This window comes from Suncus etruscus, chromosome 5 (genome assembly GCF_024139225.1).
Source record: "Suncus etruscus isolate mSunEtr1 chromosome 5, mSunEtr1.pri.cur, whole genome shotgun sequence".
Taxonomy (NCBI): Eukaryota; Metazoa; Chordata; class Mammalia; order Eulipotyphla; family Soricidae; genus Suncus; species Suncus etruscus.
In genome coordinates, this window is record NC_064852.1 from 26791124 (window position 1) to 26805232 (window position 14109).

Consider the following 14109-nt stretch of genomic DNA (forward strand, 5'->3'; position numbering starts at 1 on the left):
CTACGATGTGTGGCCCCAAAACAAAGTCAAAGATGTTTTTCTCATTTGTTTCTTAAATATGTTTTTCTTAATTTTTATTTTGTTTTAATTGAAATAATACTGCAATGTGACATGCATATTTTAGGGTCCCATCATTAAAAACCTATACTACATTAAGTTCACTGCTAAAAATCCAATATTCCAATACATTTGCAACTGTATTTCCTATTTCCTAACCCTCTTACCTACTGCTCCAGTAACCACTAATTTAGTGTTCTTAGAATCTATAAACCTATTTTTGTTTTACTTTGTTCATCCATTATATATGAATAAAATAGTAAGGTATTTCTCTTGGTCTGGTTTATCACTAAGTATAATATCCTCTAGATCCACCCATACTGTTGAAAATGTCAGGATTGCATCTTTCAACATATCAATTTGGATGGTATCTCATTGTGTATGTAATCATATCTTCTTTATACACTAAAAAGAGACACTTATTTTCAGTGCTTGGCTATTGTTAACAATACAATAAACATAGAGTGAATGTATATCTTAGAATCAGTAGTTTTTTTCTTTTAATTTGTATTAAGATATGATGATTTATACAGTTGTTCATTATAGAGTTGTTTCAGGCATGCAGTGTACCAATACCAACCTAAACACCAATATCCACCTCTCTACTAATGTGCCCGTATTTTATTATACCTTCAAGAATGACTCCATTATATAACAAATTGATTTCATAGTACTTGCTCCAACAAAACATAAAGGAATACACAAGGAATTATCAGAAAATGAATCAATAAAATTCAATGTTATTGATGGTAATTATATCTGATGATTTGTATTGATTTTAGCCAATATAAATGTTAATTCATTTTTGAAGATGTATAAAATTTCTTAGCAAATTATGAGAGAACATATCTTTCTCAATCGAGTAAAGGACAACTAAATGCATCATTAGTGAGTACCATACTTTATGCCACATTTTGAGAAGTTTTTTCTGTTTTTTAGAGAAGCTCTTTTAACACTTTTTGAAAAAAAAAAACTGGTTTCAAGGCTATGAATTCTCTAACCTGTTGTCTGTCCATGAAGCTCTGTATTATTTCTTCAAATCTGAATAATAATCTAACTGTATAGAATATTCTTTGGGAGGTACTCATTTTATTGAGCTTTTGTGTTATATCTCTCCCTGCTTTTCTGCTCGGTTTCTTTTAATAAATTTGCTTATGGCTTTCCTTTGTACGTAAATTTTTTTTGAGCTTTTTGCTTTCACTGTTCTGTCTCTATCTTTGTCATTTTGAGTACAATGTGTCTTGGAGCTTTCCTAATTTAGTCTATTTCACTGGGACCCTTAAGATCTCTTGGATCTCAGTGCCTTTACTCCTCAAATTTGAATGTTATTAATGATTTCTTTAACTTTTCACCATATTTGCCCTCTTTTTCTTCAGACTCCAATGATTCTTACTTGTTACTCTGGAATACATCCCATAGTTTTCTTTATTCATTTTTTTCATACTATTTTCACCTCCTACTGTTTCATAGGTTTCCTCTTCATCTTGGAGCTCCTTGATCAGGTTCTGTTACTCTGCTATTCAAAACTTCTATTGAGGTTTTCTTTTTTTGTTTGTTTGTTTTTGTTTTTGGGCCACACCCGGCGGTGCTCAGGGGTTACTTCTGGCTGTCTGCTCAGAAATAACTCCTGGCAGGCACGGGGGACCATATGGGACACCGGGATTTGAACCAACCACCTTAGGTCCTGGATCGGTTGCTTGCAAGGCAAACACCGCTGTGCTATCTCTCTGGGCCCTCTATTGAGGTTTTTATATATCACATACCACTTCTTCATTTTTAATTACAGTAGATTTTTATTTTTACTTGGACTTCCTTGTGCTTTGCTGACAGTTCTATACTTACGTATGCCATTGTTTCTTAGAGTTCATTGAACATACTCATAATGGTGTCACTAAAAACATTGTCCAAGGATTTACTGGTGTTGCTTATATCTTTGGTGATATTTTTTATGCTCATTGAACTTGGTAGGTTTCTACGTATTTTTCCCACTGATTTTCTAGTTTTCTAATTGTGCTGGAAGATGGCTGAGGAATTAGACTGGATTTACTCTCTTCTCAACATTCTTTGCCAAGTAACAGAAAAAAATAACTGAGCAGCATGTAATTTGTTGATTAGATCTATTGCATGGCTTGGCAAGTGACTGCATGCTTTATAATAAAATAAAGCCCATAATAAATGAGCTCATTTATATGTAATTTACTATAACCTAACCAGAAGGGAGTGGCTCTGCTTCCCATTTCAGATTAGGCCCAGTGATATCAGCTGGAAGCAAGCCTCACCTAGAATAACAAAGGAGCAAGCCAACAGCTATATATACATATATATATTGATATATATAAATTGATATATATCAATTTACATTAATTTTCTTTGCCCATTGAAGTCTCAATTGGTTTTCTCACCATTTTGGATGGAGATTCTTCATTTAATTTTTCAACCTATTGCTTCCCTTTTTAGCTGGGAAGCAATAATAACGTAGCAGGATTGTAGTGAAAGAATAGTTTTAAATGTCAATTTTCTTGGGTCCCCACCTAACTGCATTTTACTCTGCATGTGGCCAATGGAAGGTATAATGGATATATTTATATATCTTATTATTTAGGTATATTAGTTAGGTTTGTTTCAAGAAAGAATAGATGAATTTTGTGGTAAATAGTTTGGCAGAAAGTCAGCTAAATACCCTGCACATTTTCTCCCTCTCCAGGTGGTTGCCACCATGTTCCTGCTCATGGTTGTCTTTGCTATTTTTGATTCCAAAAACTTGGGAGTGCCCAAAGGTCTAGAACCCATTGCCATTGGTCTCTTGATTGTTGTCATCTCTTCATCTTTGGGACTGAACAGTGGCTGTGCCATGAACCCAGCTCGAGACCTGAGTCCAAGATTTTTCACTGCTTTGGCAGGATGGGGGTTTGAGGTCTTCACGTAAGTATCAGTGGCTAAATGTGATTCATGCTGCTGCTTCATTAGTATTGTGTTTTGAGAGTTCAGATGGGAATATAGAGGCTGAGAAATAAACTCCAATATACTTTGGTGATACGTTTAGAAAATTTCACTGATAACATGGTGCCCGTGTTGTGTGTGTTCATGTGTGTAAGAGAAAGAAGGAGATGAATAATAAAAGTGACAGTGTAAGGAACAACATTCAGAGAGGTTTCAGGAAGCTCAAAGTAGATAGATAACTTGTTCAAATTCCATGTAGCTTGATAAAATACATCTGCTATCTATAAATCGTCCAATTGGTATTTATGTGAATATCTTGATTATTTTACTTGACTACATATTAACTTCATAACCAAGTTGAGACTAGACTTTATATTCTGTGATAATAACAAAGGACTCTTTCTAGTTAACTATGCAAGCTATACATCATTCATTATTTCAACAAATTCTTATTGAAAACTATATTGTAATATATGTGCCAGAGAAGGAAATTTCAAAATCAACAAAGATCATAGCCTTGAGAAATGTAAATTCTTTTTTCCCCAGGAACATTTATTGAGACACCATTATTTAAAAAGTTGTTTAGAATAGGATTGTTCCAGGTATGCAATGTTCCAATGCCAAATGTACTACCAATGTCATACACACAAATAACAAGGTTAATTTACATTATTCTCTAGTAAAACTCAAAGGTATGGCAAAAAAAATATCAGAAAATAAATCAATAAAAATAGATCTGTAAATATTAATTGCTATATGTTTTTAACCTTTGTTCATTTAAGAGAGGACAACAATATGCACCATGAGTAAGTTCTATACTCAATGCCACATGTTGGGAAGTTTTTCACGACTTTCAAACTTTCAACATTTTGTAAAACTGGTTTGAAGTTATGTATTCCCTAAGCTGTTACCTGTCCATGAAGCTCTGCATAGGTCCTTCAAATATGAATGACAATCTAGCTGAAAAGAGTATTCATTGATATTCTTGCACTATATCCTTCCACATTCTTCTGACTTTTAGTCCCATTTGATAGATATACTATACATTTTATGGGCTTTCCTTTGTATGCTCATTTTTTGATCTTGCTGCTTTCAGTATTCTGTTTTGATCTTTGATTTTAGTCATTTTTTGAAGTGGCATTTTTCTTTTTCATTATATATAATTTTTATTTTGACCGTATTAGGCTTACATATCTTTCACAGAAGTATTTTAAGTACATATTAATTGAATCAGGGGAATTACCATCACCAAATTTGTCCTTCCTCCAACCCTGTTCCCATCCTGCATCCCATTTCTCCCACCCTCACCCCCCAGGCTGCTAGAGTAAGTGGTCCCCTCTGTGTCTAGCTTACTACATTCATTTTGAACATAATATGTCTTGGAGTTTTCCTTATTGGATCTATTTCCCTGGAACCCTCTGGGCCTCTATAATCTTCAACTCTGGGAAATTATTACAGATTATTTCTCTAATTATTGTTTCTTTTTGTTGTTTTTTTGCTCTTGTTTGGGGGCCAACACCCAATGATGCTCAGGGGTTACTCCTGGCTATGTGCTCAGAAATCGCTCCTGGCTCGGGGGACCATATGGGACACTGGGGATAGAACCGGGGTCTGTCTTGGATCAGCCTTATGCAAGGAGAACACCCTACCGCTGTGCTATTCCTCCGGCCCTTGCTATTGTTTCTTTATTACATTTGCTTCTCTGTTTTTAAGGAATTCTGATTATTCCTATATTGTTCCTCTTGAGCTCATCCCATAGTTCTCTGATATGCTGCTCATTTCTTTTCACACTATTTCCCATTTTCTGCTGTTTCTAGCAGTTTACTCTTCTTAGAGCTCCTTGATCTTTTGCTCAGCTTTTATTGTTCTGCTATTCAAAGTTTTTGTTGACTTTTATATCACAGAAATATTCTTCATTTCTGTCATTTCTGATTGTGGTAGTTTTTTCTTTCTGACTCATGCTTTCTAGAATTTTTACTGATTACCTATGCAATTGTTTCTTTAAGTTCACTAATCATCTTCATGGTGTCTCTAAAGATGTTGTTTGAGGATTTACTGTGCTAGTTTTTCACTCATTGAGCTTGTTGAGAACCAACATTTTTCTCCATTTTTTCTAATGTTCTTGCTGTGTTGTAGTGAGTCTTTGTAGTTAGAATCTCTATAAGATGCTGAGGAATTAACATGAAGTTTACTCTTCATTCTATGCCTGTCCTCACAGAATGACAAGAAGAATAACTGTGATCAGCATGTAATATACTGGGTAGATCTGTCTCACGGCTGCAAAAGCTCACTAATAGGAAGAGGCTCTCTTCCTATTTTATAGTAAACCCCCTGATGTCAGTGAAAGGCAAGCTTCACTTGGGATAGTGGAGCAGCAACAGAAGGTTAGGAAGGAACTCTAGTATGAACCTTAACAAGGTGCAGAATCAATGTGAATGCCTATTCATTCCAGAATAGGCCTACTAATGTCAGCCAGAGACAAGTCTCACCCAGAATGGTGGAGCAGCAAACAGCAAAAAGACCTTAAACAATGTAAATCCTAAGGCAACCAAAAAAGCAAAGTGCTGAGGGAATGCTTTGTGGATGACTAACTCAGTTGGAGAAATTAAAAATAAAAAAAAATAAATCACTGGAAGTTGAGTTGAGTCTTGATGAGTAAGAAATTCCTGGCAGAAAAGATAGTAAAGAGTATATGAGAAATGACAAGTCTCATGATTTTTCCCTCAGAATGTGCATTGTTAGTACAAACCTCACAGCACAAACTTTGCTCATTACTTCCTTCCCACATTCTCCCCCATAAAGTCACAGTTGTATGGCCATTTTATACATTCATCATATCTTTCTGTTGCAATGGAATTCACTTTGCTTCACAAAGACTCTAACATGGAGATAGAGATGAGGGGAAAAAATCTTGTGAGAAATCTTCATTTAATATCTGCTGGGAAGATCAAAGACTTAACTTTCTAAATGCTTTCCTGTATACATAGTCATACCCATGAGATGATACTGAGTGTTTGGGTTGTTTTACCTATGTGTCTATAAACATTATTAAAGTAACTAATACCACTCAGATCTCCACTATAGATGGTGCTAAACCCTCTGCAGTATAAATACCATGAAACAGAAGCTTGACAACTTCTGCCTGGATATATTCCCTCCCAGTCACCAGAACAGGATCTGAAACAAATGAAAGGTCTCATGAAAATCTACTGGATAAAATAATTAATAAATTATATGTATTAGACAGGTTAAGGAACATATAAATCAAGCAATATTACATATCTTTAAGAAGCTATCACCATAATGAATTTTCTAGAGTCGTGGTCTCAGCCTGAGTAATTTTGTCACAGAGGTTTTTTGGCAAAGTCTGACAGCACTAGTTTTTTGGTTATCATCATAAAAGTGTAGAGGCAAAATTTACCATTGACCTATAATGGGTACAGATAGACCAGGGATAATGCTAAGCCTCCTCTAGTACACAGCACATATTCCCAGAGCAAAAAACACTTTGTCCAAAATTGTGTAATGCCATAATTGAGCACTGTTTTAGAGTCACTACAAGAATACTAAAAAAATTGAACAACATATTTTCAACTGGGGGGGGTCTTTTGTATTTTTCAAATGAAGAAACAAGAATGCATGCCCTAAATAGTTTATCCAAAGAGCCCAAAATTAACCAATAAATTTCCTTAAACCATGTTTACCTGAATCTCACTTCAGAAAATCTCACTACTAAATCACCTTTGAAAATCAAACAAAGATGTTCCACATCATCCTGGCTTTGACTTTTGCTTTTCTCATGTGACTCACCGGAAGTGGGGCTAGAGCAATACTTCAATGGATAGAGCATGCCTTATACATGCCTGACCTAGGTTCAATTGACCCCACATATTGTTTCACCAAGCTCCACCAGAGAATAGAAGCAGAATTAAGCATTCAGGTGTATCCCCCAAACCATCTAAAAAGGAATGATGGTAGTTACAAGATAGATAGACATGTTGCTTATAATGTCTTGGGAAAATGATGTAAGTGCCTAATGTCAAACTTTGAGCTCTATTACCCTTCTTAACATTAACGTCTTTTCTATTTATATGTTCACTTTATCTGTAATGCTACCAGATGCATGCAAGGTCCTGTGCTAAGATGCTATTTATCACTGTTTTATTTATTTTCTATTTCAGACGATTGATATACACTCTTATACAAATTGAAGTTGTCAAGTCCAAGGAAGGAAACTTGATTAATTAATTAATTAATTAATTAATTAAAAACAGGAATTAAGAGAAAGTTTAAAACTCCAAGCTTTAGAGTTGGGTATTATAGACTGAGAAATACTTAGTAGGGAACAGAAAATATTTCAGTCTAAGAGAATTCTGTATGCAGAGACAGGATTTTTTTAAATAATTACTTTATTTAAGCACCATGGTTACAAAATTGCTCATGCGTGAGTTTCAGTCATACAATGTACACCACCCTTCACCAGTGTACATTTCCCATCACTAATGTCCCCAGTTTCCCTCCCACTCCCTTGTCTCTGGGGCAGACATTTTACTTCCCACTTTCCTTTTTGTCCCCTTTTTGACACAGTGATCTGCATTATTGTTACTGAAAGGGCACCATGGATATCACTTTATCCCTTTGTAGCACCCAGTTCTTGTCCAGAGAGATAAATTTCCACTATCATTGACCCAGTGTACCCTTCTTTACCCTAGCTGCACTTACTACTCTTTGTGGCAAGCTTTCTACCATGTATAGAAATGAGAAGATTTTATGCCAATGAACCTTTCTCATTCAATAGAAAGATTCATTCCTACTGTGTATAGAGATGAGGGCCCTTCCTCTTGGCCTTCTCTCTATATAGAGACCGAAATTTGATATAATAAAGTGATCTAGAAAAGTGCATAAAGAGGGGAGGAAAGAACAATTGTAATATCCATTACATAAAAACTTGGTTTGAGGGGTGTTTGCTCCTTCCTGCTCTGTAGGTAAGAGTAACATGATCTAGAACAGAAATTTTATAGTTTTAGAAGACAAGTTAAGTAAAAAAATGAATCTTGGGCCATTATATAAGAGAGATAAAAATGGGAATAATGGGAGCAGAAATTAGTCAGGGAAGAGCTTGGTTGACTGATTAAAAAAAAATTAAGAGAAAAAAATTTGAGAAAATTTATCTGCAAAGTGTCCCTAAAACATCTCCTTCATTCAGGGATCTCTCCAAATCAAGCACTTTGTTGAATATCTTTGCTTTTGCAGCACACAAGTTCTCAAATAAAATTAATACCAGCTTGTTCTTCAGTCCTCACATGCCAAGTAAGGGATCATAAGCTAGAACAAGCTCAAGAGCTCATAGATCCAGCCTGATTCTTACTTTTCCTTAGAATGTGAGGTGTAGCATATGTTTTCATATGCTACAGTGAGAGTTCCCGTTCAGGCTATTAGTGTCTTAATGGAGAAAAGATCTCAGGGATATCATCGGTTTTGAACAAATATATCCCAAGGAATAAATGCTTCTGATGGTACCTTAGAAAGTTAACAGACCTTTTCTTGGGTACTCTCAAATTAAAAGGTGATCATCCTTCTTTATTGTGATCAAATGGATCCAGAGATCCACTTGGATCCTTAGCTCCATCATGCAGATTATCTTTAGAGATGCAAGACTAGACAAGCAAGGTAAGTCATATTAGCATCTCCACTTAGAATTTGTGTATTTGGAATAATGCATTCCACCCTGAAAGAAAACAGGCCCCCAGAGTGAAAAGGAGACTCTCTCTTGGCAGGTATCTTGGACACTTCTCTGTGAGATATTAAAAAATGATGAAAGGAAAGAAATAAAGGGTTAAATGAGATGTGTCCGAATCACTTCATGAGTTGAGCTGAAGCAAAGTTCCAAGTTATATTCCATGTGCCTACCACCAAAGTCTCCCTCTGTATTTGGAAGCTTGGGATAGGGAGCCTAAAAACAGCCCACCCATTTCTTCTTTCCCATGCAGTAAGAGTGACATCTGGTGGCCATTGTGCTCAGTGCTCTATTCTCTGATCTGCAGTTTGTATGTAAATTAAAGATGATCTGAGATCCTGGCTCAGGAAAACACTGAGTAGAAGGACCACCCATGTGGAAAAGGCTCAGACAGGGGGAAACTTTCCCAAGGATCTTCAAGATCATCCTGAGGTTAGAACTGAGGTCTCATGAATTCTAAAACCGGGCTTTTTATATTTCTTTTTGCTTCTTTCTTTTATTCCTAATGGGAATTATCTTTCTTCCTAATGAGAATTTTGACACTAACAAAAAAAAAAAAGTCCTATGGAACAAAACCAAAGTTACTAAGTCAAAGGGCAAAAAAGATGAGCCACAAACCTTCCTCTATCTAGAGCCTGTGAAATTTTCAGATGTGCTATTTTCTATCCATGTGCTCCTTCTGTTTCTCCACTTTCTTGCATTTTCCTGAAGTTCTGTGCTTAGCATCCCCCTGCATTCTAGAGATTTTCTCTCAAATAGTGATTTTTTAACATATTCACTAACTTCTGAGTATCATAAAATTTCTATGAACTTTAAATTGTCTTTTAAGAAATGTTGAGTTCTTGGATGATTTCATGGATGTTCCTGCTTTCTCCTAGGACCATATTTTTTGCATAAGATACTAACATTATAGATTTCCAGAACAAAAATATTGATTGCCATAAAATTCTATCAGAATGTAACTTTAATCTGTAACATCAAACTATATCGTAAAACTAAATTTTATTGAGGAGGTAGTTCAAATATCTATCTTTGATTTGCTTAATTTATGTACTTAGAGATAAGTAGTTTCTGGTTGTTCAGTTTTACATTGCCATAATAGACAAATTATATTGAGGAATCCCCATGGCTTCTTTTCATTCATAATCCTCTAGATGCTTATTTGAAATTAAGGAAAAACAATCACTAAATAATCACTCTGAACTTTCCCTTAATTCCCCAAATCTGGCTATGATTTCAGGGCCATATTTTCCAAAAAGAAAAAAAGTAGGCATGTACTCTGTCTGATAAGTTCTAAAAAGCCAGCTTCCCAGTCTAGAATGTTACTTGCCAAGTTACCAGAAATGCTCTAATACATGGTTCTTGCTGTATTGTTCATAAAAAAAGCTACGTATAAGAAAAATGAGCTGGTTAGTAAATAGCTGGTATTGATATCAAAAGGAAAGGCCAGCTACATATCAGTAATTTCTCATTTGGTTGCAGATTTGGAAATAACTTCTGGTGGATTCCAGTGGTGGGTCCTTTGGTTGGCGCCGCTATTGGAGGACTTATCTATGTTCTTTTCATTGAAATTCACCATCCCGACCCAAACTTCAAGACCGAGCCCTCTGAGGACATACCAGAAAAATATGAACTGAGTGTGATAATGTAGTGGTATGGTGAATTCTGCCTGGGTTTGTGGCTCACTGAGCTAGTGCTCTCTTCAGAAAATATGACATCCAGGTATTTATGTTTTCATATATGTAAGATGGAATCTATGCAGTTTCCTCTGCTAGTCCTGGAGGATCCCAACTAGAAAGTCATCTGAATGAAGATTGAAAACACTGATCCCTTACCTATCAGCTTCCCTCCCAAATATCCCTGATGTTCCCTGATTCAGTCTCTCTCCTACAGTTTAATACTTTGATGAGAATCCTTATTGCTGGATGAGTGATAATAACTTGGAACCTTGACCATGAACTAATTTGAAGAAATAACATCACCAAAAGCCTTGTTTGCCATATCCACAATATTGTATGCTGAGTGTCTATTCAGAACATCTGATGGACTAAAAGACAAAAAAAAAAAAAAACTGATGGAAGTTAATATAATCAAGAATTGATTATGCTTAACCATCACTATTAATGAATCAACTCAAGTTACAGTGTACTTTTTTTTTTATAAAGACTGTTATTTTTTCTAATCTAGTGATGTAAGAAGCAGTAGGACACGGCTATAAAGCTTAGGAAAACACTGTGGCATTCAGAAACCTCAGGGAGCAAGAAAAAATTGGAAACTTGATGGAATGTTTTCATGGAGATCATTTAGAAGATTTATCTCTTGTTCTTTGCATTTTAGGGGGTACCAATTCATGTCTTTAGTATCTAATAATTAAGAACATAGCCACAACTTTAGTCATAAATATATAACATTCTGTATTTTAGCCCAAATGTATTTCCCTAATTGCCTAATTGAAGACATATATGTGACAAATAAGTCTGGCTGTCTTCATCTATGATCCCACAGATCAAAGATCCTCAACCAAAAGCTGCCAATCCTAGTTTAATTGAATCTTCAGAATAGAGAGCCTAGCAAGACCCAATTACTTTATTAGGCTTTACAAAAAAAAGCAACATTATGCATTTTATAGCATTTAATATTTAGTGTGGCTAAGGTCAATGACCTGCTGCATATTTTCTAATTAGGAAAATAAATCTAAGGGAAGTTAACTAAGACCACATCAAATGTGGAATGCAGCATCCTATGCATCCTAACTCTACCTGAGAATCTCAACCAGACCTTCCAAACTATACAGACATCAATTTCAGTTGTCTGAACATAATCATCTATTAGACATAATTCTGTATCCTAAAGGCCTTCTTTGTCTACATTTATTCCTACAGTAATTGAAATAATAAGAGGAAAATGGGAAGAAATTTCATCATATTTATCAATGGCTAAAAAATATTGCACTGTCTATGTATCTCCTATCCTAGTTGGGTCTGGGAAGTCTTAATTTTCCTCTGTTGTCAGTTCCAGATGTTTTGTTTAAAGAACTTCCTTTTGGTCTGGCTCTTCCCAGTGAGTTTCTTTGTTATGTCACTTGAGTAAGATTATTGATATGAGTAGCAAGCCTTGGAGAAATTGTTCTAGGAGCGATAACACATCTCCAAGCCAAACTGTTACAAAGCCCAGAATGCCAAGAGATATCCAGTTTTACAATTACTTTGTGATAATAACAGCACAATAAAAAGCAAGTATAATCTTCTGCAGTGGCCATGTTCAACAATTTACCATCAAAATTTTTTCTTATTTGTTCTAAAACTACCCATCAATTTCTTTTGGGTTTTAGTTTTTGTTTACAGTACCAGGGATAAAACCCAGAGCCTCACACATATTCTTCAAGTGTTCTACCAGTGAGCCACTTTCCCAATCCTAGGTAATTCCTTATTAAAAATAAAACATTGTTTTGTTGTCTTAATATGTTTATTAAAACTGCTAAAAAAAATACGTTGTTTGGAGGTTATTGAGTCTGTCTTGAATGGAGATCTCCTGGAAAGCTGCTTAAAATAGTTATGTTCAGGTAATTGCTATATACATTTTAGTTATACACACATGCAGGCAGGGTTTAACATGCTGATGTGATTAAATTACATGGATAATCTTTTTATGTAATAAATAGCTGAAGACTGATAATTCTTGGTAAGGTTCTGAGTCTTGGAATGCCAGTGAAGTTAGATAACTGTGGTTCATAGTAGGGGGTGTTTTTGCTCCCTTCCAACCCACCAATCTTGCAACAGGTCAGGAAATGGTGACTAAAGATATTTTAGATGATGCTAAATACCACATAGGGTTCAGAATGGTGCCCTGCACCATTCATACCTGTTTGGTCAAGGTTGAGAGATAAATTTGATCCTTGGTGCCTTGATTTCAATTCTATCAATACAGATGAAAGAAAAAAATCATGAAGAACTCCTGAGTAAATTATCATCAGTTAGAGGAAAAAGCTGCACCATATTTGTGTTACAGGGACCAATTGGGAAACCTGTCAATCACACACGTGCTCTTACATATCATTTGATGTTAAATGACTAAGATTCTGAGGAGTAAGTTCAGGCTAACTCAATTAACCCCCAGAAAGAGTTTTTTTCTTCTTTCCTGTTTTATCTTTTCTTTTTTTTTTAAGATATAATAAGGGGGGAAAATCTCTTAATCCAACTGCCTACATTCAGAACTGAGATCTACTCCACTCAGTAGTTAACACAAGGACTTGACTATAACAGATTCTTATCTAAGACAGTGTTTATCAGTTTGAATGATATGTATTAGAAATCAACTAAATAGAGCTAATCAATCTATTTATTACCAGAAGCTTCAGGAGCTAAAATCTTCCATCCTCTCTTCTTTGTCAATTGTAAATGTTAATAGGGACAAAATATATAATGTTAATAGGAACAAAATGTATTTTCTCTTTGATTTCCTAATCTGTTGAGATCTTAGAGACTAAAAGACTTTTCTAATTACTCGGAGCAAAGTTAGTCTCCAACTACTAAACAGTTAAATGGTATAAGGATGTGACATTAAAAGATGTGCTTTAAAGGTATAAATTATTATTTCCTTTAAGTTGTTTACTCAGAGACATAGACTAGTCATATTTAAAATTAAACTTCTGCTCAAAAGTATAAAAATGAATCACAACAAACCATTGAGAGGATCATTTATGAGATTTATTTAGCTAAATGACCCGTGGTTCAAATAAAAGCTCATGTGGTACTCACATGTAAACCAGAAATTTTTAAATAGACGACAGGAAGCTGGTGGGTGTTTTAACTTGCATAATATCCCTCGACTACAGCTACTGAGGGGGTCTCTTAAGAAAAATTTGAAGGAATGGGGACTTTCAGAACAGTTGCAAAGTTGGTGAAAATTTTGGAACAAGTTGTTGATAAACAGTTTTTATAAAGCTTCAGTTAGGACTCACCAAAAGCTATGCTTAACTTTAGTCAAGGGAATTTTCCAAGGGAAATTTCTAAGACTTCTGAATAAACAAATATGATTTAACAGAATTTCTCAATGCACCCCCACAGAGAGATACTGTCTATGTTCATTCTTAAACTGGGAATGAAACTTATCTAAGATAAGTAGCCACTAATTACAGCCTATAAAGAGAAGTTACAGGAAGTCCTCATTGGGATTATTGTGTTGGCTCTCAAAGTCTGTAGAAATAAATAAGTAGGTAATGAGAGAAACGACATATAGATAGATAGATAGATAGATAGATAGATAGATAGATAGATAGATAGATAGATAGATAGATAGATAGATAGGCAAACATACTAATTAATTAAAATATATGATTATTGTTGATGAGGAGGAGTTGTCTTTGCATTAATAAA

The 14109-nt window shown here is 35.0% G+C and overlaps 1 protein-coding gene across 2 annotated transcripts in view; it reads left to right on the top strand.

The window, feature by feature from the left end:
• AQP9 (aquaporin 9) overlaps positions 1–10794 on the top strand; it is an 837480-nt gene extending 826686 nt beyond the window's left edge. For both annotated transcript variants that reach the window (XM_049773706.1, XM_049773705.1), the window contains exons 5-6: positions 2762–2979; positions 10217–10794. In XM_049773706.1, coding sequence (XP_049629663.1) covers positions 2762–2979; positions 10217–10385 — 387 coding nt within the window. In that variant the 3' untranslated portion in view covers positions 10386–10794. The remainder of the gene's footprint in view (positions 1–2761; positions 2980–10216) is intronic.
• The last annotated feature ends 3315 nt before the right edge of the window (positions 10795–14109 follow it).